General features: G+C 42.6%; 7 protein-coding genes and 1 non-coding gene across 8 annotated transcripts; 6 read left to right on the forward strand and 2 right to left on the reverse strand.

Annotated features, from left to right (window-relative positions):
- Positions 1 to 5,698: 5,698 nt before the first annotated feature.
- LOC133834898 (2-phosphoxylose phosphatase 1) lies at positions 5,699 to 8,946 on the reverse strand. Its single transcript, XM_062264673.1, has 4 exons — positions 8,813 to 8,946; positions 8,406 to 8,751; positions 7,635 to 7,775; positions 5,699 to 7,574 (listed from the first exon to the last, which is right to left on the reverse strand). Exons 1-4 carry the CDS (start codon positions 8,910 to 8,912, stop codon positions 6,380 to 6,382), a joined length of 1,782 nt encoding a protein of 593 aa, XP_062120657.1. The 5' UTR covers positions 8,913 to 8,946; the 3' UTR covers positions 5,699 to 6,379.
- A 214-nt stretch (positions 8,947 to 9,160) lies between these two features.
- On the reverse strand, positions 9,161 to 10,457 carry LOC133834903 (ubiquitin carboxyl-terminal hydrolase). Its single transcript, XM_062264678.1, has 4 exons — positions 10,300 to 10,457; positions 10,005 to 10,145; positions 9,789 to 9,937; positions 9,161 to 9,726 (listed from the first exon to the last, which is right to left on the reverse strand). Exons 1-4 carry the CDS (start codon positions 10,333 to 10,335, stop codon positions 9,363 to 9,365), a joined length of 690 nt encoding a protein of 229 aa, XP_062120662.1. The 5' UTR covers positions 10,336 to 10,457; the 3' UTR covers positions 9,161 to 9,362.
- Positions 10,458 to 11,149: 692 nt separating this feature from the next.
- On the forward strand, positions 11,150 to 16,402 carry LOC133834900 (probable splicing factor, arginine/serine-rich 6). Its single transcript, XM_062264675.1, has 2 exons — positions 11,150 to 11,862; positions 15,921 to 16,402. The coding sequence occupies exons 1-2, from the start codon at positions 11,423 to 11,425 to the stop codon at positions 16,282 to 16,284; spliced, it is 804 nt and encodes a 267-aa protein (XP_062120659.1). The 5' UTR covers positions 11,150 to 11,422; the 3' UTR covers positions 16,285 to 16,402.
- LOC133834899 (nucleolar protein 58) lies at positions 12,345 to 14,381 on the forward strand. Its single transcript, XM_062264674.1, is given in 4 exon segments — positions 12,345 to 12,521; positions 12,524 to 12,694; positions 12,696 to 13,738; positions 13,952 to 14,381. Coding segments are annotated over 4 exon segments (1,545 nt in total). The 5' UTR covers positions 12,345 to 12,464; the 3' UTR covers positions 14,226 to 14,381.
- On the forward strand, positions 13,795 to 13,869 carry LOC133835408 (small nucleolar RNA SNORD53/SNORD92). The gene has a single exon (XR_009893565.1). It is a non-coding gene; the product is annotated as a small nucleolar RNA SNORD53/SNORD92 (small nucleolar RNA).
- A 970-nt stretch (positions 16,403 to 17,372) lies between the features above and the next one.
- LOC133834897 (wee1-like protein kinase) lies at positions 17,373 to 19,988 on the forward strand. Its single transcript, XM_062264672.1, has 5 exons — positions 17,373 to 18,141; positions 18,209 to 18,560; positions 18,625 to 19,341; positions 19,408 to 19,541; positions 19,606 to 19,988. The coding sequence occupies exons 1-5, from the start codon at positions 17,649 to 17,651 to the stop codon at positions 19,755 to 19,757; spliced, it is 1,848 nt and encodes a 615-aa protein (XP_062120656.1). The 5' UTR covers positions 17,373 to 17,648; the 3' UTR covers positions 19,758 to 19,988.
- Positions 19,989 to 20,688: 700 nt separating this feature from the next.
- LOC133834901 (DNA-directed RNA polymerase I subunit RPA43) lies at positions 20,689 to 21,950 on the forward strand. Its single transcript, XM_062264676.1, has 2 exons — positions 20,689 to 21,304; positions 21,365 to 21,950. The coding sequence occupies exons 1-2, from the start codon at positions 20,762 to 20,764 to the stop codon at positions 21,623 to 21,625; spliced, it is 804 nt and encodes a 267-aa protein (XP_062120660.1). The 5' UTR covers positions 20,689 to 20,761; the 3' UTR covers positions 21,626 to 21,950.
- On the forward strand, positions 21,862 to 22,690 carry LOC133834902 (uncharacterized). Its single transcript, XM_062264677.1, has one exon. The coding sequence runs from the start codon at positions 21,871 to 21,873 to the stop codon at positions 22,651 to 22,653; it is 783 nt and encodes a 260-aa protein (XP_062120661.1). The 5' UTR covers positions 21,862 to 21,870; the 3' UTR covers positions 22,654 to 22,690.
- Positions 22,691 to 22,794: the final 104 nt, after the last annotated feature.

Raw genomic sequence — 22,794 nt, forward strand, 5'->3', positions numbered from 1 at the left:
AAATCCCAAATAAGAATCAATATGATAAAACACAAGCAATGAACTAGTTCCAACTTCAGCTGAATGGATGGCCCTTTACAATGAACAGCTTGACGTGCCCTAGGATCTTTCCGGTTGTGCGCCACTGTCGCTCCAACGAAATTCGTAATCGGCAGCCGCGATTTGATTCACCAGGCGTGACATAACGAAACAAGTGAACACGCAATCACACTCATATGTATGTATATACAAAAAAAAGGCAAGAGCGGTGAACAAGCAAACGAGCGAGAGAGAAAGAGAGGGAGCATGTGAGATATCAGCGTCTGCTTGGCTGTTGGGAGGGGCACACAATGTGGCTGCTGCGTTGTTTGTGAGGTTATGGGCGCCTGTTACGGTAGTCAAGACTTCCCCATGTCGGCGTGTGTGCGCGCGCTCTGCCTGCTTGACTAAAATGTGGAGCTCCCCAGTTGATAAAATAAACGATGCAGCCTTGAGAAGGTCTTTGGCGCCCGTGCCCCTTAGAGTGTGTGTGTGTGTGGAGAGCCCCAGACCGATGGTAGGGCCCCCTTAAATCGTATTCCCCAATTACTGCTGCGTTTGTGTTCCCCACACAATAATAACAACAACAACAACGTTGATGATGATGATGATAAATGCTCTCGGCCGTTTAGCTATGCTTTCTGTTAGCCCGCGCTGTTAGTAGCCATCTTTTTCGATTTTTTGCTCAATCACAGTGCCTTTGCTTGCTCGCTCGCTTGCTTGCTGTGAGTGACACAGTGCGTTGTTGTACATACGTATGTATGTATGTGCGTTGTGGCAGGAGGTCGATAGATCTCTGCCGCCCTGTCTAGCCACTGCTGTGGTGTAGTGTGTGGTGTCGTGGTGGCGTGTGGTGTGATGTTGGTGTTTGTTGTGTCACTTGTTCGCTGTACAACTTCTGTTTTCCTGGTGTAATTAAGCAAACGAAATATAATAATAATAAATTATAATTTTAGAAGGCGTGCCCCGACAACACCAATCGAATTAAAGCGGGAGCGGGGCTTAAATCGCGCAATAATATTATTTTATTTATGGCCAACACACACACTGCACTGCAACAGTCTGTTGGCCTTTTTGGCTAGACCATTATTTCGTTTGTATGTTTAAAATATAAACGAACAGGCTTCAAGAAATAACCATCTCTCTTTGTCGCTTTCTCTCTCTGTCTCTCTCCCTTTCTCTGCACAATACAGCTTTCGCCATAAAATTTGAAATTATAATTCGACAAAATGGGAAAAACAGTTTTGTAAACGCGCGCGCGCGTTTCTTTTGTTATGTTAATTTTACAGTGTTCAGCCTCCCCTTCTGATCAACCCATTTCCAATGTAAGGTGAAGCAACAACAGCGCCATGCTTCAACTCCCCAACTCCAGGTCTAGTTGCAACTCCAACTCCAACTCCAGTTTCTTGCAGCAGCGGGCAGAGGCAGCTTCACAAGCGAGCAAAAGTTTTGCGGCCAGACGTTTTGCTATTTCTATGAAAACTTGGTAACTGCTGCGCTCGCTTCTAACGATTTTCTATGTTAACGCGAAATTGAGAGCGCGCTCGCTGTTGCGCGGCAGCCGCTGCCCAAAGCTGCCGGTTGGTGCTTGCCTCTCGTTAAATGGTGAAAAATGTACGTTCCGCGGACTTTGCGTCATGCGATGTTAATTCAATAGGCGCCCAGCACTCGCAGCCAGCTGCCTGATACGTAACGTCAATGGCCGACACTTGTGTGTGAGCGAGATGGCAATGTGGAAGGTCAGACGCGAGTTGCTGTCGTGCCTGTTTTCATGTGTGTGTCTGTTATCTGTTATCCGTTCGCTTGTGAGCGACACAGTGTGACCGTAGTACAAGCATCTGCTCTTGCGTTGTGAGTGTGTGTGTGTGTTTTAGTGCCTCAGTTTTTGGGGCCATTGTACTCGGAGTTCAGTGCATTGCACTCTGTGCTTGCTTGCTTGCTTGTTGTTTTGAGTGTTCTCCTGATTTTTTTCGCTTTAGATAAGTGTGGTCACACATACATACGTACATACATACATGTGTTTTGTTCGTATGCGAGGGGGAATATGAATGTGCATGTTAATAATACACTTTAGATTAAGTTTGTTTTAACAGTGATATGTATTTTAAATACAGGGCAATTAAGACTATCCATTTATACTCTACGATCAGTTAAAGTAATTAATTATACTATTAGCACTAATTAAAATTGTATTGAATTAAAAATATAATTGTAACATAAAATATAAATAAAAGCATATTAACAAATACAATTGCATTATATGACGGAATATTAAATATTATTTAAATAATATTTAAATACAGATATATGTAAATACAAACTTATGCTAGCGTTTTAATTAAATTTAATATATTTTTTTAATGAGTTTATAATACAAGCAGTCAGCATTAAAAAATGTATTTATTTGATCAAATAATAACAAATGTTAGACTTTAAAGATGGTATAAAAATTAATTAAAAATAACTAATTTCAAAAGGCTATAATATTTTATCTATTAATTTTAAAATCAATTCAGCTCAAAATATTTTTAAAAGTGAACTTACACTTTTTAAAAATTTTAAAAGGTAATTCAAATTGAAGTGTTACTAAAGGCAATCGCAATTAAGTTAAGTAAGCACTCCCTATGTTATAAAAATAAACAAAACCTTTAAGCACCGCCTATTACTAGCACCCTCTTCTACTTCGTCAGCCCTTTTGTGGCTTTGGCTCTCTTTCTGCACTTTGCTCACGCCATTTGTCCGCTCCGTTGTGCAATTACTACGTCGACGTCGTCGTCGCGTCGTTGCAATTTCTTCTAGGTGCGCGTCCGTTCGCTGCCTCTCGCTCTCACTATCTCAAGTTCTCTATGATTGTGTGCGAGTGCATGTGCTTGTATGTGTGTGCATGCAGCTCCTCTGCCGAGTTTGTTGTGTTTCCGTGGAAAATTGTATGCCCCCCGCAGCGCACATTTGAAAAGTGCATCACCATCATCATCCGGCTGGCTGATGACGTTGGGAGGCGCAGCAGGGTGGTGGTTAGTGGTAAAGGCAGCAGTCAACGCAACACAGCGCAGTCCCCATGGAGCCTAGTTTGACTGCTTGGAAAACTCTTTGGTTTTCTAATAGATTGTGCGGCTAACGCAGCTGAAGCTGAAGCTGCCTAGGCCTATGCAGAGAGCGCAGCAAAAGTAGGCGCACGATGAACGGCTTGCAACTGGTTCGTTCGTCTATTGCTTGAAGTCAATTCCCCATGACTGCTGTAACTATTGGAAAAAAGAAAATCCTTACCACGCTTTCCCCCAAAAAGAAATAGTTGGCCTAGACCAAACGGCAGCCTATAAGCAAGTGACTCCTCATACAGTGCGAGTGCGAAAGGCAAAAAGCTTTAGCTGCAATTGCTTAAAGCCCCTTTAGAGGCTCACATACACTCACACATCGACACATGCCAGTGTACCGATGAAAAATGGTTGAAAAAAGTTTTAAAAAAAACGTTGTATGATTTTTCTTCGCCAATATTTTGTAACAGAGGCACAGCACCGAGCGCACGGTGCCTACGACTTTTGTAACAAAAATGCACACAAGGCAAGAGAGCAACACACACGCACATACACACACACACTCGCATTTGCCAGCTCAAGTTGTTTCATTTTTCTTATTTCTTATTGTGGCCCCTCCATCGATTCCCCTGCTTAATGCAGTTGTTGCTGTTGTTATTTTTATTGCTGCTGCACTCGCCTATACAAAGTTGTGTATGTGTTCGTGTGTGTGCAGTGCAATTGGAGAGCGAGAGAGTGCAAGAGAGAGAGTAGGCATGGAAGAGAGACCCAAAGCAAAATGCAATTCAATGTTGACTGATTTACACAGTGACACAAAAGTGTTTGTTAACTGTGTAAAAGAGTTGACACAATATAAAAGTATTTATTTTGTTACATATACATATATGTATATTTGTTTGGCAAATACATTAAAAATAGTTGGACAGGTAATTGCATGCTTGTATTTGGAATATGCTGTCTAGTGTCTACATTTGCCCTATGGATGCGCTGAGTTTATCACACTGTGCCTGAACATGTGCATTCTCCTATTCATACACATGCAAGCGAACAGTATGTAGTGTGGAAGCGGGACATCGAAGTGGGACTGCAATGCACTTTTTTGGTTGTGCACATAGCACAGCATCTCGCTCCAACTGTTCCCAATACACATACAACGAAAGAGACGAAGGCATTGACAGCGGCGTACAGCAAACAGAGCACAGAGAGATGCTCAGCGCATGTGAAAGGCCTTTGGACTGCATATTCCCAGTCCGCTCGTCGCTCGCAGGCAGGCAAACAGGCAGGCGCACCTGCCCCGCCCCATTCGCTCTCACACACTCACACAAGTAAGCAAATAAAAAACGTTTTTTTTTTTTGTCAGACATTTGTATTTTTGTGTTTTGTTGTCTGTTGGCAAAGTGCAACGTCTCTACGAATTCTGGGCTCCTTTTCCCAATGTAACACAACCATGCACCATGCGAGCAACGATTGCCCCAGGGCTGCCATTACCATTACGACAATGATTACGTTGATATGGAATATGGATGCGGACGCCGTTGTCGCGGTGGCTGAGGGAGAACGTGGCGCATTTCAGTTTACAACACAACCCACGTGTCTCCTTGGAGCAACAGCAACAGCTGCTGTCCATTACACGTACTACGCATGTAACAGCATTTTGCTCCAGGGCCTTTTTGGTTGGGGGTAATTGTTGGGGTTATTCCTTTTTACGGCTGTTCTGGCGTGAGCAACAGCAACAACAGCAAAAAACTCCTGCTCTTTGCTGTGTCATCGTCATCGCCAGCGTCGCCGTCGCCGGCTGCGTGCACAAAAGTAACAAAATGTACTGAATGGCAACAGGCTCTCAGCGTTAACCAGAACGACGATTTTACATTACAATCGCTGTACAATCGACGCTCGGTCTCTGTACACGCTCATTGCGCGTTCGCAGTCCCCAACTCCTCTACCCCTCCATCTCCTGCTCCACGTCTACTGCACAGCTCACGACACTGTGTAGGCTTTGTTTGTGTCTGTGTTTGTGTGTGTTAGTATGGTTGTTTGAGTCTCCCTGTATGTGTCTGTATGTACGCGTCGCATTACTTGCGCGTGTACTCCCCACTCTCCCCCTCACCATTGCCGACAAAGCATACAGATAAGTAATAATGGCTCCACTCTCCACTGCCGCAGTCGACGTCAGCGCAATTTGTTTTTTTTCTCCTTACTTTGTTCTTTGCGTGCCTTTGGCGGCAACGAGGTCTTTGCTCTCGTTTGCTTTATCATTCATGCCGTATGTGTGTATGTACGTTGCTTTGATGCGCTCGCCATATGCATGCATGCCATGCATGTGGATGTATTTGTGTAAGAGAGCGAACTGACCACCCCACACAAACACAAACAAACACCTAAAAACATACAGCAGAAAATTTGCTAATGCATTTTGCATTTCTACAGTCAATTCAGTCGCAGTGTGCCGACCATTGGAGTCACTTGTTGCCGCATATAGTGATCAAGGTAGTTGACTGCGGCCTGTTTCGAATAATTTGGATGAACGGTAAAATGCTAATGCCATTTGATCCTATTGTGATAAATATCAATTTATTTTAAAAACCTTTTTGCTACTAAAAAAAAATTAGCAAATATTAGAGTTCCTTTACTTATATACATAATAAAAACTTTTAGACTTGGATCAACATTTATTTATTTAATACTAAACGGATTGAAGGTTGTATACATACACATACATACATATATTTAAACACTATAAGTTAAGGAATGTTTTTGCACTGAACGTGTGCTTGATATGGTAGTTGATATGTTTTCATTAAGCTAGCCACAGTTAAAGAACCAATTTGGTACTAAATATACACAATTAAGAAAAGTACAAACTGTACTATAGAAATTGAATATGCACCACAATTATATATTAAATTCGGTACAAGTTTCAATAAAAATGAAACTTCATATGTACCAAGGTAAAAATCCTAAATGTACCATGATAAATTTGGTACACAAATTGGGAAATGTTCAATTACAAACAATTAAAGTACCAAATGCAGCTACCGTGGCTATCGCTCACTTATCGATAGAGGCTTAACCTAATAAACTATTATCGATTGCGTTGCATGGTTAGCGAACGCTGATATGTATCGATTTCGGCTGTTTAAACGTCGATTTAACTATAATTCAACTAATTACATATGTAAAGATATGTTAATGTGTATAGAGAAAATGTGTGTGTGCGATTGCGCATTGATATGTTTTAGTTTAGTTTGTCAGTTAGTCGCGGGTTTGTCCTTAACAGTATTTTTTTGTATCACAGTTCAAAGTGCTGAGAGATGAACCCGTGTATCTTAGAACTCGTTTGCTTTGGGCGGATTGCCAACGGACGTGACGCACGCTTCCTTGAAGTTGGTGGCATTGAGGGGCGCAAAGTAATCCTCGTGCAGGAAACGAATGATATTCTCGATGGGACACAGATCGGCCTTATTGCCCCGACTATCGCGGGTCACACGCAAACTCTTGCCGCCCTCACAGAAGTCAATCTGCTGGGTGACATCGCGTCCATTGTAAACAACCCGGAAATAATAATCCGTATGCGCCTCACTGCGATACACCTCGAAGGCGAGTCGGGAAGCGTATGCGATGGTCTGTCCCTGCTTCGTCACAATGCCCAGGGCTGCTGTCAGATACTGCAGCGTGCAATCGTGTCCCGAGTACAACACAAACTTGGTGCGATCCCCCGATATCATCTTGAGCATATAGCCAACTATGTGCCGGATCATGCCATAGGCGCGCAGCAGTCCCGAGCGTTTGTAGTACGTGTGGCGAGCGCTGCGTAGTGATAGCTCATCCGCAAAGGACATGAGCGCATCCACATGACCGGGCTCCACACAAGCCTCCGCCTCGCCCGTTTCAGGCATTGCCTCCGCTTCCTGTTGAGCGGGCTCCGCAGCTGCTGCTAAGAGATTGGAGGATGTTTCATCCTGATCAATGTTGATGACGTCCACCAGCTCCTGGGCATGCTGTGTGCTCGCAGTTTGGCTGCCATTCCGTCGTCGACACGGTAAATTCGCGTCGTGGCAGAGCACCGTCAACATGGCATCGACCACTTCGAAGGGATTCGTGATACCGCCCTCGGTGGGCGTGTGCTGCAGCAAAGTGCCGCCAATCCATTGCATTACAGCGAGCACATCGGGACGACGCAACAGCTGACGATCCGCCAGAGAAGCTAGACGACGTTGCAGCACCACAGATTGCGCACAGCTGCAGTCACCAAAACAGAAAGCCATGCTATGGGATTCACGCACATTTAACGCCAACCATTTGTCCGCTGGCAGCAGAGCGAAGAGCAGCGCCAAGGCAGATTGAAAGGTGCGACGATAGCGTGTGGTAAACACCACCACTTCATCCGAATTGAGCAGCGTGTGCGGTGTGGTGCCCAGTTGGGACAAGCGCTGTGCTTGCGTTGGCTTCAGCAGCAGTCCCAAAGGATGTGCGTAGATCTGATGCATAATGTCGCCCACATGCAGCAGCTGCGCAATGCCTCTGCAAAGCAAACATAGAGAGTGTAAATTGTAAGAACTTGAGGAGGAGCGGGTAACTTACTTGTAGGTGAGCTGGCCCAGCGGACAGCCACGCTCTGTGGCGGGTAGGAGCGGGAAGCCGTGGAAGGGACCAACTTTGTTCCAGTACATGTGATTGGAGCCGGATGCTGAACTGCTGGAGTTGTGCAGAAAGCTGCGATATCTGCAAAATAGTATAAACCAAGTGGGCGTGGAATATGTGATGGATTCAGGGAGTTGCCACATTCTGCTTTTAAGCTAGCGAAGTATTAACAGCTAAAATTTTAGTAGTGATATAAGCAAGGACAGATGAACAGATAGAAGCTTCTACCTATAAACTTTATCTACACATTTTAATATGTAATAATAAACTTAATAAGTAAGCTACTCTATATTAACTTAAAAGGTTTACTCGTCTGTTGGCAGCGAGCCATAAAAGATATAAGATATGTCACACATTTGTGCAATAAACAAACTGCCTAGCACCTAACTAAGTATTATCAGCAAATTTTGTAACTCTAGCTGATATAGTCTTATAGCTAACGGTTATTTGGTCTGAGCATGTACACAGTATATAAAAAAGTGTATTTACACTTAAAACTTTAAAGTCTTAACTTGCAAAGAATTATCACCAAATTTGATACCTCAATCCAAATTTTTCAAATGGGCAATATTTATGTAAGCTTTTTATAAACCCGGAAGACGGACTGTTGGAATGATTTCTATACTAAATAGTTAAAACACTTTGTGGGAATAACAATGCTATTAGTATGAAGTATTTTTCCTAAACTCTCTAGCTTAGTCACACTCGCACCTGTTGACCAAACTGTCGCCATCGACGGGCACTCCACAATTGATGCCCTGCGCATGCACATGCGACATGGCACCTCGATCACCATGCCTAATGACCAACAACACCCCCTGCAACTTCCAACCCTCCAGAATGCCGCCATCATCCAAGCGCGTTAGCTGCGCCAGAGGAGCACAACGTTCGCGATATTTGGCAAAGCGCTGCGATGCACTGGAGTCCGCTGTGGAGGCAGCGCCGCCGGTGTTGCTGCTGGCGGGAGCGGAACCCGTGCCAGGGCCATAGACGCCGCTGCCGCCGCCGTTGCCCAGATTGCCAGAGTGCTCAGCATTGCCCATGTAGCGATACATGCCTTAAAACAGAAAAAGCTTTAGAGGGATGTGCAATTGTTAATTCACACTTGACGGACTCACCTGCGATGAGCAGAAAGATCCACAGGCTGAGAAACATGTAGCAATAGAATGTGCGATGTTGCGTAGTGAAACGCGTCAGCTCCTTGAGCAACAATCGCATGGTGAACTGGGCAACGGCGACGCCACACAAACATATAAAAAAGTGCTCTTAACGATGGTCGACGCTGGAGGATTGGATGCGAGCTCCTTTATTGGACTTTTCCGTCTATTTTTGTTGGCTGTGAAAAGAGCCACGCTCGCTTTGGGGTTGCAAACAACACTGCAAAAGCAGAGTTGTTACGTGGAGCGCATCGAATTGGTGGAACATGCGCATTGTGGCCAGCAAACAGCTGATGGTGAACATTAATGTGCGTTGACAAGCATTGGATGCCTTTCTTTAATCACGGCAAATACAATATAGAGGCGTAATACATATGACAGATTTTGGTTAAATAGTTAGGAGAGTTGCAAACTCACCCAACTTTACAATGCGCATGAGATTATTTATGTTTAAAATATAGTATCATAGATCAGAGATCATATTAATTTCATGTATAATAATGCTGTTGGCTTAGTCTTGGGCGGCAGCCAGAGCCAAGACGGTGAAACGCACTTCCTCAGGATCGCGAGCCATGAACTCCTTGCACACTTTGGCCGCGTCCTTCACGAAAGTCTCATCTGATGTCTTGCCATGACTGATGGGATAGGATTTGCGACCATCGAGCTCATACAAAGTGTTCTCCTTGTTGACGAGCGCAATGAAATGATGGATAACCGTCTCATATGCGCTGGCATCGGTTTGTCCCTCCTGCGCCAGCTGCTGGTGATCCTCGGTGAAGTCCTTGTCCTGCTCCAAGGCTTGACCACGCTCTTCGGCCGAGAGAGCAGCGCCCTTTTCCAGGAAATTCTTCAGTACACCGGGTGCAACCTCAATGCTGTCAAGAGTAAAGTGATTTAGAATATTATAATTTCATTACAGGCGAGATTTGAAGCTTACTCCTTGTTGTTGGCCACGCTGTGGATTAAAGCGACTGTGCCGCAAGCATTGTGCGTAAATTGACGCATATAGAAAAGATCTTCGGGATACTTTTCCTCTTCGGCGGCGGTCTTGATGCGCTCATGTTCCTCGGCGCGATGTTTCTCATACTACCGATAAGATATAGACACGATGACTAAGCAAATTTGTTGGTTTAAAAAGGGAAAGGGAACTTACAGCATCGCTGATGGGGAAGAGCAAAATAACGGCTTTGACGGGCCGGGGTAGAAAGCCGAGCAAATCATCATCTAGACCGATGACGTCAGTTACTGACCAGGATGGCGACACGCCCAGCTTGTGAATGTATTTGGTCAGTACCTGGAATGGGACGACGACGTCTTCTTTTTTATACAGTGCCAATCGCAAAAATAAAAATACAACAAAATTTTGCCAAGCAACCAAATCCAAACAAAATTCGCAATATGCACTTTTATTTCTTTCGTTTTTATTACTGCAAGAGATAAGCACTCACCTCTGGGTTGGATTCAAGTGGTGTCCAAGTCGACATGTTGATTAAAATTCGCGTATTTAGTAATTTACTTGCACAGCGAGACAGTCACAGACTGAATTGTTTTTTCTGTTTGCCTCAAAACGAAGATTACCGGCACTTTTTTGACACTTTGCAATAGGGATGTTGATTACATATCGATATATTATCGTATCGATGTCGGGTTGACTGGATTATTAATATACAATTTTAAAAAATATGTTTTTAACAGAAACCTAACCAATTGTAGAAGAATACTGGAGTGCTAAAAAAAATTAGGTGATCATAAAACGGAAATACTATTATTTTCAAAAACGTTTATATACGATATGAAAATGAACCATTCACATTAATTTTGTCGTTTCATAGGAGTTTAAAGACATGTTTTAAAAATTGTATTCTAGTATTAATTGGTTTATTATTAATATAGAATGCTAACTGGAGAAACACAAATAGAATACAAATAGGTTTATATTTAAAGAGATACATTTTTATCAACGTTTAAATTTAGCGTTATTCCCAATCAACCCCTCTTTTCGTTGTGCAGCACTAAAATATTTCAAAGTGATACCAGCTGTTCAAAGAAACTAATTCAAGACTGGGTAATATATCGTACATTGAATAAAACGCATCCAAGAATTGTGACTAAACTATATTTTATAAACAATTCTTGCTGAAAGTTCATGTACACAGAAAAAAAACTCTAAATATTTTTCTGTGAATAATGCAAATAGACCGTAGCATAAAATAGTGGTATATTTTAAAGTATTTTAATTCATTGCACGGTATATTTCTATATTTTGCGAATAAAAACGGTATATTTGAAAATTCAAATTGTGGTCACGCTAATCATTGTGCGAGTCGGCAAAAACAGTTTTGTGCCGAAATAAATATAGTGCCTAAATAACATAAATAAACGCCAATAATTAACATTCAAAGTGATGAGAAGCCAGCAGGATTTGCATTAACCGAATGCGCTTTTCACAAGGCCTTCAAAAAACGCGAAACTTTTGCACTCGAATCGATTTTTCTGCGCTGCGCTGTGCTTGCCAACTTTCACAGCGCCCAACTAACAAAAACCCAAGCCAACTAAAAAGGCAGCAGCAAAATGTCGCGGCATCCTAGCGACCGGAAAGTGTATGTTGGAGATTTGGGCAACAATGCGCGAAAGAACGATTTAGAATATGTGTTTGGTGCGTATGGCAGTCTACGTAGTGTTTGGATTGCACGCAATCCACCAGGTTTCGCCTTTGTGGAGTTTGAGAGCGCCAGAGATGCAGCTGATGCTGTGCGCGGCTTGGACGGCCGAACGTTGTGTGGGCGCCGTGCTCGTGTAGAGTTGTCCACAGGAAAATACGCTAGATCTGGTGGTGGTGGTGGTGGTGGCGGCGGTGGTGGAGGAGGAGGTGGCGGCGGAGGTGGTGGTTTTGGCGGAGGAGGACGTGGTGACCGTGGCGGTGGACGCAGTGATGATAAATGCTACGAATGTGGCATGCGTGGTCATTTTGCGCGCCACTGTCGCGAGCGCAAGGCAAGACAACGACGCAGGTTAGTGATTATCAATTTCATTCATAATTTTTGCATCATATTAATGTACGAAATACATACATACATACACAAAATTTGTATGTCGGGCAAATCTAATTTAAATTGTTTTGAGTGCGGTGAGTTTCAATTTGCTACTTTTTTTGGTGGTGAATTTCGTGAGCAAGTGCGTGCACACCCCTGGAATTAAAAATGCGCGCGAATTCAGTGTGTTGCCAAAGAAACAGGCTTATTTGTTAATCTTATGAATTTATTAAATAAAGTGTATCCGAACTGAATATTTAACATAATCAATTTGGAGAGTTTTATTCAATTCAAAAAATAAAATAAATAAAAAGACTTCATATATTGCGTGCGGTGCGTGGCGTCGTTTTTCGTACGATAGTTAACAAAAATGTATATCGATAGTGCACATGTGGTAAATTTTTCGATTATTGTATAGAGCAACACTGGCATCGTGGTACACGCACGTGTTTGCTTCATTTTGGATTTTTCTTTTACACGCGGCGCCAGACTAAAGAAGGTTAAGTTCGAGAGTGTTGCGCTTCACTTTGCTTAAAATAATTAATTTCTAACTGAAATTAAATGAATTAAGTGTGCGCAAAATGTTTGTGTTATACGAAACGCCGGCGGGCTACGCCATTTTCAAATTACTCGACGAAAAAAAAAACTAGAACAAGTGGACAATTTGTACTTGGAATTCGAGACTCCCGAAAAGGCAAATAAATTACTCAAACTCAAGCATTTTGAGAAATTCAATGATACCACAGAAGCGCTGGCAGCGGCCACCGCAGCCGTCGAGGGCAAAGTAGCCAAGCCACTAAAGAAAACATTGAAAAAAACTCCTCGTGGATGATGTGCAAGCATCGCTGCTGGTCGCCGATGCCAAACTGGGTACTGCGATCAAGGACAAACTGTCGGTGCAATGTGTCTACAACACTGGTGTGCAGGAGCTGATGCGTTGCATACGCCAGCAAGCGGACAGTCTGTTGGGTGGTCTGCCCAAACGTGAGATGACCGCCATGGCCCTGGGCTTGGCGCATTCGCTGTCACGTTACAAGCTGAAATTTTCACCCGACAAGATTGATACGATGATTGTGCAAGCTCAGTGTCTGTTGGATGATCTGGACAAGGAGTTGAACAACTACCTGATGCGAGCACGTGAATGGTACGGTTGGCATTTTCCCGAGCTGGGCAAACTGATTACAGACAACATTGCGTTCGTCAAGACGATTAAACTGGTGGGCACCAGAGATAATATGGCTGCCACCGATTTGTCCGACATATTGCCCGAGGATGTGGAACAGCAAGTGAAGGAGGCGGCTGAGATCTCAATGGGCACAGAGATCAGTGACGAGGATGTACTAAACATACAATGTTTGTGCGATGAAATCATTTCCATCAATGATTATCGCACACATCTGTATGATTACCTCAAGGCACGCATGATGGCCATGGCACCCAATCTCACAGTGCTAGTGGGCGATACTGTTGGAGCTCGGCTCATTGCCCATGCGGGTTCGTTGATCAATCTGGCCAAGCATCCTTCGTCTACTGTACAGATCTTGGGTGCTGAGAAGGCCCTTTTCCGTGCCCTGAAAACCAAGAAGGATACACCCAAGTATGGTTTGATTTACCACGCACAGCTTGTGGGACAGGCGAGCCAAAAGAACAAGGGTAAAATGTCACGTTCGTTGGCGGCGAAAGCATCGCTAGCAACACGTGTGGATGCGTTTGGTGAGGAGGCCACCTTCGAGCTGGGAGCCACACACAAGGTCAAGCTGGAGGCGCGACTGCGGCTGCTGGAGGAGGGCAATCTTCGCAAATTGTCGGGCACTGGCAAAGCCAAGGCCAAGTTTGAGAAATATCAGGCCAAGAGGTGCGTAGTAGTTTCCATTTCCACTGATCTTATTATTTGGCTTTAGTGTTTGAACTCTTAAATGATGATACCACAAAGGTTTCGCATTTATCTGATTCCATCTTGACGATAAACCTTGGCTGTCTGACAAAGAGTTCAACACACACTCCAAATAATGATCAACTCTAGTTCTCTCTTCATTCTTTACTTATTTTTGTATTTCTTCCATTACAGTGAAGTGTTTACGTACCAGCCGGAGGCGGATAACACGTTACAGGTGAAGAAGCGTAAGCATTCGGAAGTTGAAACGCCCGTCAAGCAAGAGGAGGAGCAAGAGGAAGTTGCTGCCGATGAATCAGAAATCAAAACTGAGAAGAAAAAGAAGAAGAAGAAGAAGCAAAAGGATGAAGAGGCTCCAGAGCCAGAAGCAGCTGCTCCAGCAGAGGCTGAAGATGAAGCGCCCGCACAGCCTGCCAAGAAAAAGAAGAAATCAAAACATCAAGAATAGATGGGGGCGCTTCTTACTACAAATAACGCTTAAGTTTATAGTTTTTAGTTTTTACTCTCTAGTTTTAAAACCATATTACTGCAGTCTTAGCATACAGTTTTATTTTATTTGTGAACTACATTCGGAATAAAAATGTAACATACCAACCAATTGAAATTTCATGAATTTTACAATCTATGCTGTTATGTTTAACTAAAAGTAAAATTTACTTATTTCAACATTGTTCAAACTGAATTGATGTTCGATTATACGTTGACAATTGTCATTGAATTTCTGAGTTTACAGCTTAATGCAAAAGAATTATTATATTTGTAATTATGGAAAATATTCATAATTTCATATGATCAATTCTTTAAAACTTCTGCTAAAATTTAATTTTCTATAGATCAAAGTTCGTAATATTTGAAAGTGACGAGGATGTTGCATTAGACTTAAAGATAGGCCAAAAAAAGGCTCTCAAGGTCTTAATCTTTGAATTTATTTCATAATCAGTCGTTGATTAATTTGAATGAATATTAAAAAACTGCCCACTGTAACATAAGTTGCAGTTGTAAACGATTTTTCACAGCAAAAAAAGGTATTTGCATTAAAGGCGATCAAGCAGAAAATGCTCAAACTGCAACAGCAACACCAAAAACACATCTTGCATCACACGCAAGATTTGTGGATTTTGCGGTGAGAAAGAGCAGCACCAAATAAATCGAATATAAAAGCGCAGTAGCCATACAAATGGAGCGTTCAGTTAGATGGCAGCACGATGAGGGAACATCTGAAGCTGCTGTTGATCTTGGGCCTGCTGCTGACGTACGCGGCGGCCAAGAAGAAGGAGTCCTCTTCGGAGGAGGAGGAAGAGGGCGGCGAGAAACACGAGAAGAAGAAATATGGTGATGAGGAGCATAAGGGCGAACATGGACATAAGAAGCATAAGGAATGGGAGGAGGATGAGAAGAAACATCACGAGGCCGAGGATCACGAACATCATCATGGCGACAAGGGCGAAAAGAAGAAGAAACACTACGATGAGAAGGAGGAGTATGGCGAGAAGCACGAGCATGGTGCCCACAAAAAGGGGGGCAAGCATCACCACAAGAAGAAGCACAAGAAGGGTCACAAGGAGTTGGAGTATCACAAGAAATTCAATAAGGATGAGTACCACAAGGAGAAGAAGTTCTACGATGATGAGCACAAGGGCGGACATCACAAGAAATACGGCAAGGAGCACAAGCATCATGAGGGGGAACATGGCGAGGCGAAGAAGGGCGAGAAGCATGACAGTGGCAAGAAAAAAGGACACAAAAAGAAGGAGGGACACTACAAAAAGGGACATCACGACGAGGATCACAAGAAGTACAAGAAGGAGCACAAATACGGCGACAGTTACGAGGAGAAGGAAGAGCACGGCAAGAAGGGAGAGAAGAAGCATGGTCACAAGCATCACAAGAAGAGTGGCAAGAAGCATGGTTAAAACTTGTGCTTCGTTTTAGACTCATTAATAAAGAAATTCAACATAAAATTAAAGTCTTTTTAACTGGGAATCAATTTTGTAGTGTTCTCTTAGTCTGAAAGACAATATTGAAATAAAATTGTAATTTTATAACATTTAACTGGTGATTGATCTATATAAATAATTAATTTAAATGCAAATTTCTGCTAGTTACTCTACAAAAGTTTACCATCTTTTTTCTCTGTTTACAGAAGCAACTCAATGAGCAGATCACGCAGTACATCGAGGCGTCGTCGCACTCGCTCCAAGTCTGGCACCCGCTCCCGCAGTCGCTCTCCCGGTTCGGTTGGCGGCGGTCGTCGCTCAGGACGCTCCCGTGAGAATGGCGGTCGCGATGAGAACGGTTCGGTGTCGCGTTACAGTGACCAGGAGCAGCGCAATGGCAGTGGATTGGTGGACTCACCGCCGCCAGTGAAGCGGCGCTACGATGACGAGGATGATGACAGAGATAGGGGATCACGATCATCACCATCACCACCACCACGTGGTCGTGGATCGCCACCGATGAGACGTCGCGGCGATTCCTCCGTCTCCCGTTCCATGTCCAGAGACTAGCGATGCCAGGCGGCGGCTAACACTCATATTGGCCATTAACAACAAAAACAAATAGGGCTCAACCTGCTGCTCCTTGCATTCCTGATATTCGAAAAAAAACAACAAAACAAAACAAAACTGAACAAAACACCCTCAATTACATTATATTATATGTTCGTCGGGCAGTTAATTGTCCACTTTAGTTGCCCCGACTCCCCTGCATTCTTAGCTTAGCATATAATCTATAGATTAATACACATATACTAGACACTCCTTGTGCCCCTTCCTGTACCCCTTTGATTTTAGTTTTGGATAAAGTGAAACCCCTTAATGCTCACATAGAAGAAATTGCTCTTATATTTTTCATTTATTTTTTGAAAATTTTGTCAACACGGATCGAACAAGTCTCTCTCTAAATAGAAGGCCGATCTAGTCATTTTCAATTATTTATGGTTTCGTTTCCATTTCGTATAAGTAAGAAGAAAATTGATTTTATGTTCGCTTTTATTATATATGCATTACAATACATACATCCAAATACATACAAAAGCATATAGCATACATATATGTATATCAGGCTAAGAATGAAACTGAAAACTGAGAAGAAACAAAATAATAAATATATATATACTAAAATTGAATCATTTTTAGGGATACACAACTGAACTTGCTATCCAAAAGTCAATTTTATGATGTAACTTATCACATTGAACCGCCCCTCCTCATCCTTCCTTTTATCAATTGAATACAAAAAATGATCCCCTAACAAAATGATATTTTCACTTTCACAATTTTTGTAAGCTGTTTTTTTAATATTCATATAAATTAGGCGAAAAAAGAAAACACTTATTGCAAAATTCATATTTCTCATACATTACGTCATAGTTAAGTATTATAATGTATGATTCTTGAAATGCGTATTTGTATGTAGCAAATGCGCTCCAATACATAATACATAATAATTATTCAATCAATAAATCAAATGCCAAAAAAAAAATAAAAACACCAAATGGAATTATTTACATTTCTAGCAATTGGGAGTAACAGCACAGAAAAATAAAAGTTTGCTTTGAAAATAAATTCAAATGATAACGTGCATTTCAAATTACGATAACAATGCGATATATGGAATTCGTGATCGTGAGGTGGTAATCGCATGTTCGATACATGCAGGGTTGCACTTCGCATGTTTATCGATAACTGATCTACTGCGCTTCGCATTCTTCTACTCTTAATGCTGTTTTGTGTTTTTGTTTTGTTATCTATTATTTTTTTCTTTGGTAAATTCGTAAAAAATTTATCAACCTCAAGTGCAGTTCAATCAAACGAAGATCATTAAATTGCGCGTTCGTGTGTATGTGTGATTGAATTAAAGATACAGCAATATGGCAATGGCATTTCGCTTGTCCAAACACGAAACGAGCGTCATTAGTGCAGAAGACACATCGCTAGAACATCTCGATTCAAGTGTTGAAATGCAATCGCGGTCACCATCGCCAGCACCGCTGGTGTTCAATCCACGAAAGCTGCGCTTTGCCGACGATGATTTTGACAAGGATCATCCGCAGGAGAGTCCGCAAAATATTAAGAAGCGATCACAGAGCACTGCCACCGCGCATAGAGATGTTGATATGTCGCCACCATGTCAAAAAGTTCGTGCTCTGCGTCTGTTCAACACGCCGGCAACACCAAAAACCATTCTACAGAAATCTACAAGCAACTGCAATCATTTGTCGGCCGTGGCAGCGGCTGCAAATGCTGCAGCAGCTCGCAATGAGTTCTCCAAGATTCCAGATCGGCCGCGTTCATTGCCTCTACACAACCATCGCACGTTGCAGCCACAAGACACCGCTAATGTGAATCCCTTTACTCCAGACAGTGAGTGATCAACAAAACGTTAAGAATGACCTCAAGTACTGATCTGCTCCTCTTATTCGATTTTTAGGTCTTATGGCACACAACAAGAAACGCTGCCGCACTCAATTTGGTCGTGAGAATCTCAATGTTAGTACCGTGCAACGTTTTCTACTCGGGGAGCCCAACGACGAGGATGCCACGTCTCAGGTGGCGGGCAGCGGTGGTTTTGGCATCGATGTGGTGCGAGAAATCAACCAGCAGGCACCGAAAAGATTGGCCCTACACGACACAAACATCAGTCGCTTCAAGCGCGAGTTCATGCAAGTAAGCGTCATTGGTGTAGGTGAATTTGGTGTAGTGTTTCAGTGCGTCAATAGGCTGGATGGTTGCATCTATGCTATCAAGAAAAGCAAAAAGCCTGTGGCAGGCAGTTCCTTTGAGTAAGTCAATTAAACATTAAATTTTATATTCTTCCTAATGATTTGATTAATTCCTTTACGACAGAAAACGAGCTCTGAATGAGGTTTGGGCTCATGCCGTGCTTGGCAAGCATGACAATGTGGTGCGGTACTATTCAGCCTGGGCGGAAGACGATCATATGCTCATACAAAATGAATTCTGTGATGGTGGCAGCTTGCAGGCACGCATCCAGGATCACAGTCTGGGTGAATCGGAGTTGAAAATCCTGCTAATGCATGTAATCGAAGGTCTGCGCTACATACACTCTAATGACCTGGTGCATATGGACATCAAGCCCGAGAATATCTTCTCTACCATGAATCCAACGGCACACAAATTAGGCAACAGTTGGGAAACGACACATTTAAATGCTGTTCGAGATGATGATGGTATGGATAGCGTCTATGAGGAACTGCGCAGTTCTGAGAATCTTGTAACGTATAAAATTGGTGATTTGGGACATGTGACATCTGTGAATGAGCCTTATGTGGAGGAGGGCGATTGCCGCTATTTGCCTAAGGAAATCTTGCAGGAGGACTATACTAATCTGTTCAAAGCCGACATTTTCTCACTGGGCATCACGCTTTACGAGGTAGCTGGCGGCGGACCGTTGCCAAAAAATGGGCCCGAATGGCACAAGTTGCGTCATGGCGAAGTGCCTGTGATTCCCACTCTAAGCAAGGATTTCAATGAGTTGATTGCGCAAATGATGCATCCCGAACCCAATGAAAGGCCCAGCTCTATGTCCATCTACAGTCATCCGTAAGTTTACAATGTGATAAGCATTCAAGCAAACGTTACTAATTTAAATTTCGATTCATTCTGCAGCATTTTGAGCGCTGTCGATTCAAAGAGCAAACTGCAGCTTGGTCTGGAGCTGACAGTGGAGAAGCGCAAGAACGAGATACTGATGAATAAATTACGTGAAGCAAAGAAACAGATAAAGCTGCTCGAACAGCGAGGTAAGTTTCTTCGTCCTCAAACTCCTCTCTTCTAGGCTCTAATCCTTCTTTAAAACATTTACAGTCTCTGTGCTGGCAACAGCAAATACGCCGGAACCACTTGATGGTCAGCGGTGCCTGAGATCTTTTACCAGACGCATGCGCACGCCGTTTGGATCGCATGGCAAATTTCCAAATCTCGCGGATCGCAACAAGAATGTCATTACCAATGTTTAACGGCCATGTAGTCGATTTCTTTTTACTGATTTCCCAAAACTTTACTCTTCCGTATTACAAAGTGAACAAAGCTCACATTCTTGTTATCTTTAAGCATCTTATTATGTATCGTAGCTATTAAGTTGTTGCATTTTCTGGATTCCCTCGATATCGTTTTGTGGGTCGCTTCTAGTACCTAAGTATTTTCATTTAAATATTCTAAAAGCAAAAAAGAACAAAGAAAAAAGAAAAGCAGAAAGAATGCAATTTCTTTTTTCTAACAACTCAGTGGAATTTCATGAATAAAATAAGAATAACTCGAATTGTAAGCTGATAAAGGTATTGCCTTTGATAATAATTTTAAAGAACAAGTTTACAATTTTTGTATATATTTCAAGTATTAACTGTAACATAGTATGTATTGTTTTTGTAATTAATGCTATTTATTATAATGAAGGCGAAACATGTAATAACATTCCATTCGTGAATAAAACGAATGATATCAATTGTAATAACATTTCATTTATTTAATGTTAGGAGGGTTACAGTAGTTCGAAAACTAAGGCAACCGATCATATATATTGATCATACATATTGAAAGGTTCTACCGTTTTCTGGACTATTTGAATACTACAGGGAGTGTGAACGCATGCTAAATTTCAAAATATTCTAGTTTAATCTGAAAAGTATACCAAGTGCATATAGCGATTGGTCACATTTTAAAAGGCGCAACTTTTTAAACCTTGTTGCATACTCATTTTTCTTAAAGAAAATGTTATGTTTACAAATCGAATGGTATTAATAAATTAATTATTAAAGCATTAAATATATATCCCTATCAAATGGTAAAATAACATCACGTAGCGGCTACGAAAGCAACTTATGGTCACACTTTTGATTCGATATTTCCATACGATATGTGCAGTGCTGCCATATTGTTGATATAGCGGTGTGACCCTATGGCGCAGCAAGTGCTTCATTGAGCAACACCAAAAACTCATGTGGTTGCTCCTGTGTTCATTAGAATGGCCAAAATATTACAGAAATATATAAAGTTCTCCACCAAGGAGCTAGAACAGTATGCCGCCAATCCCGATTCGTGTGTGCTGTGCGTTAAAACAGATCTGCATCTGTCGATGGGCCCCTATGGGATGTCCAACTTCAAGCATGCTTTGCACGAGCTTCTCATTCGCACCAAGGTAGGCATCTATGATGCCAACTTGAATGGCATTGTGCTTGGCATTAAGAACATAAAGGTGCTCGGCCAGACCGCGGGATTGCGTGCCGATGATCCGACGTTACACTTGGTAATTAATGCTGATTTCTATGTGTTACGGCCTAAAGCGGGCGCAGTGCTTCATGGCGTCGTGCGACATATATCGAAGCATCAGATAAGCGCCATTATCTACAGAGTCTTCAATACAACCATACGGTTTACAAATAAGAAACAAAGTCGCGACGGCATTGTTATGGATCAGGAAATCAAGTTTCGCATCAAGGACTTCAATATTGGTAATGTGATGCCATACATAGAAGGTGAACTTTTGCTGGACGAGAGCGAGGCGCAAGTAAGTCAATGCTTTTCTAAAAAACGATTGGAAAACATTATTAAGCTTTTTCAATTGCAGAGCAAATCAATCAAATTTGAGGATGATGCTGAGGAGGCGGAAGCAGAGCCAGAAACACCTGTTGCAAATGGCAGCGACAATGGAGCGCATGTGGAGCTCGATGCTCTGGTTGAGCTGATCAAAGTAGAACCCAACTTAACGCCAGAGCCCTCACCCAAAAAGAAGAAGTCGGAAAAGCGCAAGAAAGCGCTGGAGGAAGAGGTCAACAAAGTTGTGCCACAAGTGAAAAAATCCAAAAAAATAAAAGTGGAACCTGTATAGCCTCAAAAACAAAAGTTAATTTTAATGAATACCCTTTAATACGGTACAAATTAGTTGTAAACTAAGAGCAGATTGCCATGAGCAATAACTCGGCAACTGGTTCTTTTTTATTAAATATGTAGCAATAGAGAATTTGGTTAATACAAATTGTAAATATGTGTTGAAAAATTCTCATAACCATTGAAGTTCCAAAATTCGCCATTATCCACCAATCTTTTGGATGTCATAGTTAAATATACCGGAAGATGCTCTATCAATATTACTCGACAGCCATCACAAAATTGAGCACCCAAAATCGCTGGCAGGTGTGCAAGACAACAGCTCTGTTTGTGTTGCTTTTGGCCCATGTGCTCATCGGCAGCGGTTACCTGCAGATGCGTGTGCTCGCCCAGGAGGAGGAGGAGCAAGCAGCAGAGAAAACAGCAGCGGAAAAGTCACCAGTGACGGCACAATTATCGTTGGTGACACGACGTGCTCCGCATTTTGAGGGAACCGCTGTGGTCAACAAGCAGTTGGTGACGTTGTCGCTCTCGCAATTTGCGGGCAAGTATGTGGTGCTGCTTTTCTATGCCCTCGACTTCTCTTCGGTGTGTCCGACCGAGGTGACCGAGTACTCGGAACGTCAGGACGAGTTTCGCAAACTGAATGCCATTGTGATTGCCTGCAGCGTGGACTCGCCGTATTCGCACATGACCTGGCTGGATATGCCACGTAAGGCGAGTGGATTGGGCCACATTAAGATCCCATTACTATCGGATCTCACGCACAAGATCAGCCAAGACTATGGCATCTATGTGCCCGAATTCGGGCACAGTTTGCGCGCCCAATTCATCATCGATGGCAAGGGAATTGTTCGCCAGGCAACCATCAACGATCTGTTTGTTTCACGCTCCGTGGACGAGACACTTCGTCTGATCAAGGCCTGTCGCTATGCTGATATCACTGGCACTCCGTGTCCAAGCTATTGTGGTAAAACAGTTGGCGGAAAGTCGCGTAAATATTCCGCAACCAGCAAAGTTCCATTTTAAATAAAGATTATATGATAAATAAATGTAAATGCAAATATTCCATAAACATGGATGTCTTATTTTACTTCAATGTTTGAAATAACTATTGTCCTTTACTTCTTAAAACAAAAGACTCATCCATTTGCAACATTTAATATCAAG

The sequence above is a fragment of the Drosophila sulfurigaster genome, chromosome 2L (genome assembly GCF_023558435.1).
Source record: "Drosophila sulfurigaster albostrigata strain 15112-1811.04 chromosome 2L, ASM2355843v2, whole genome shotgun sequence".
Lineage (NCBI taxonomy): Eukaryota > Metazoa > Arthropoda > Insecta > Diptera > Drosophilidae > Drosophila > Drosophila sulfurigaster.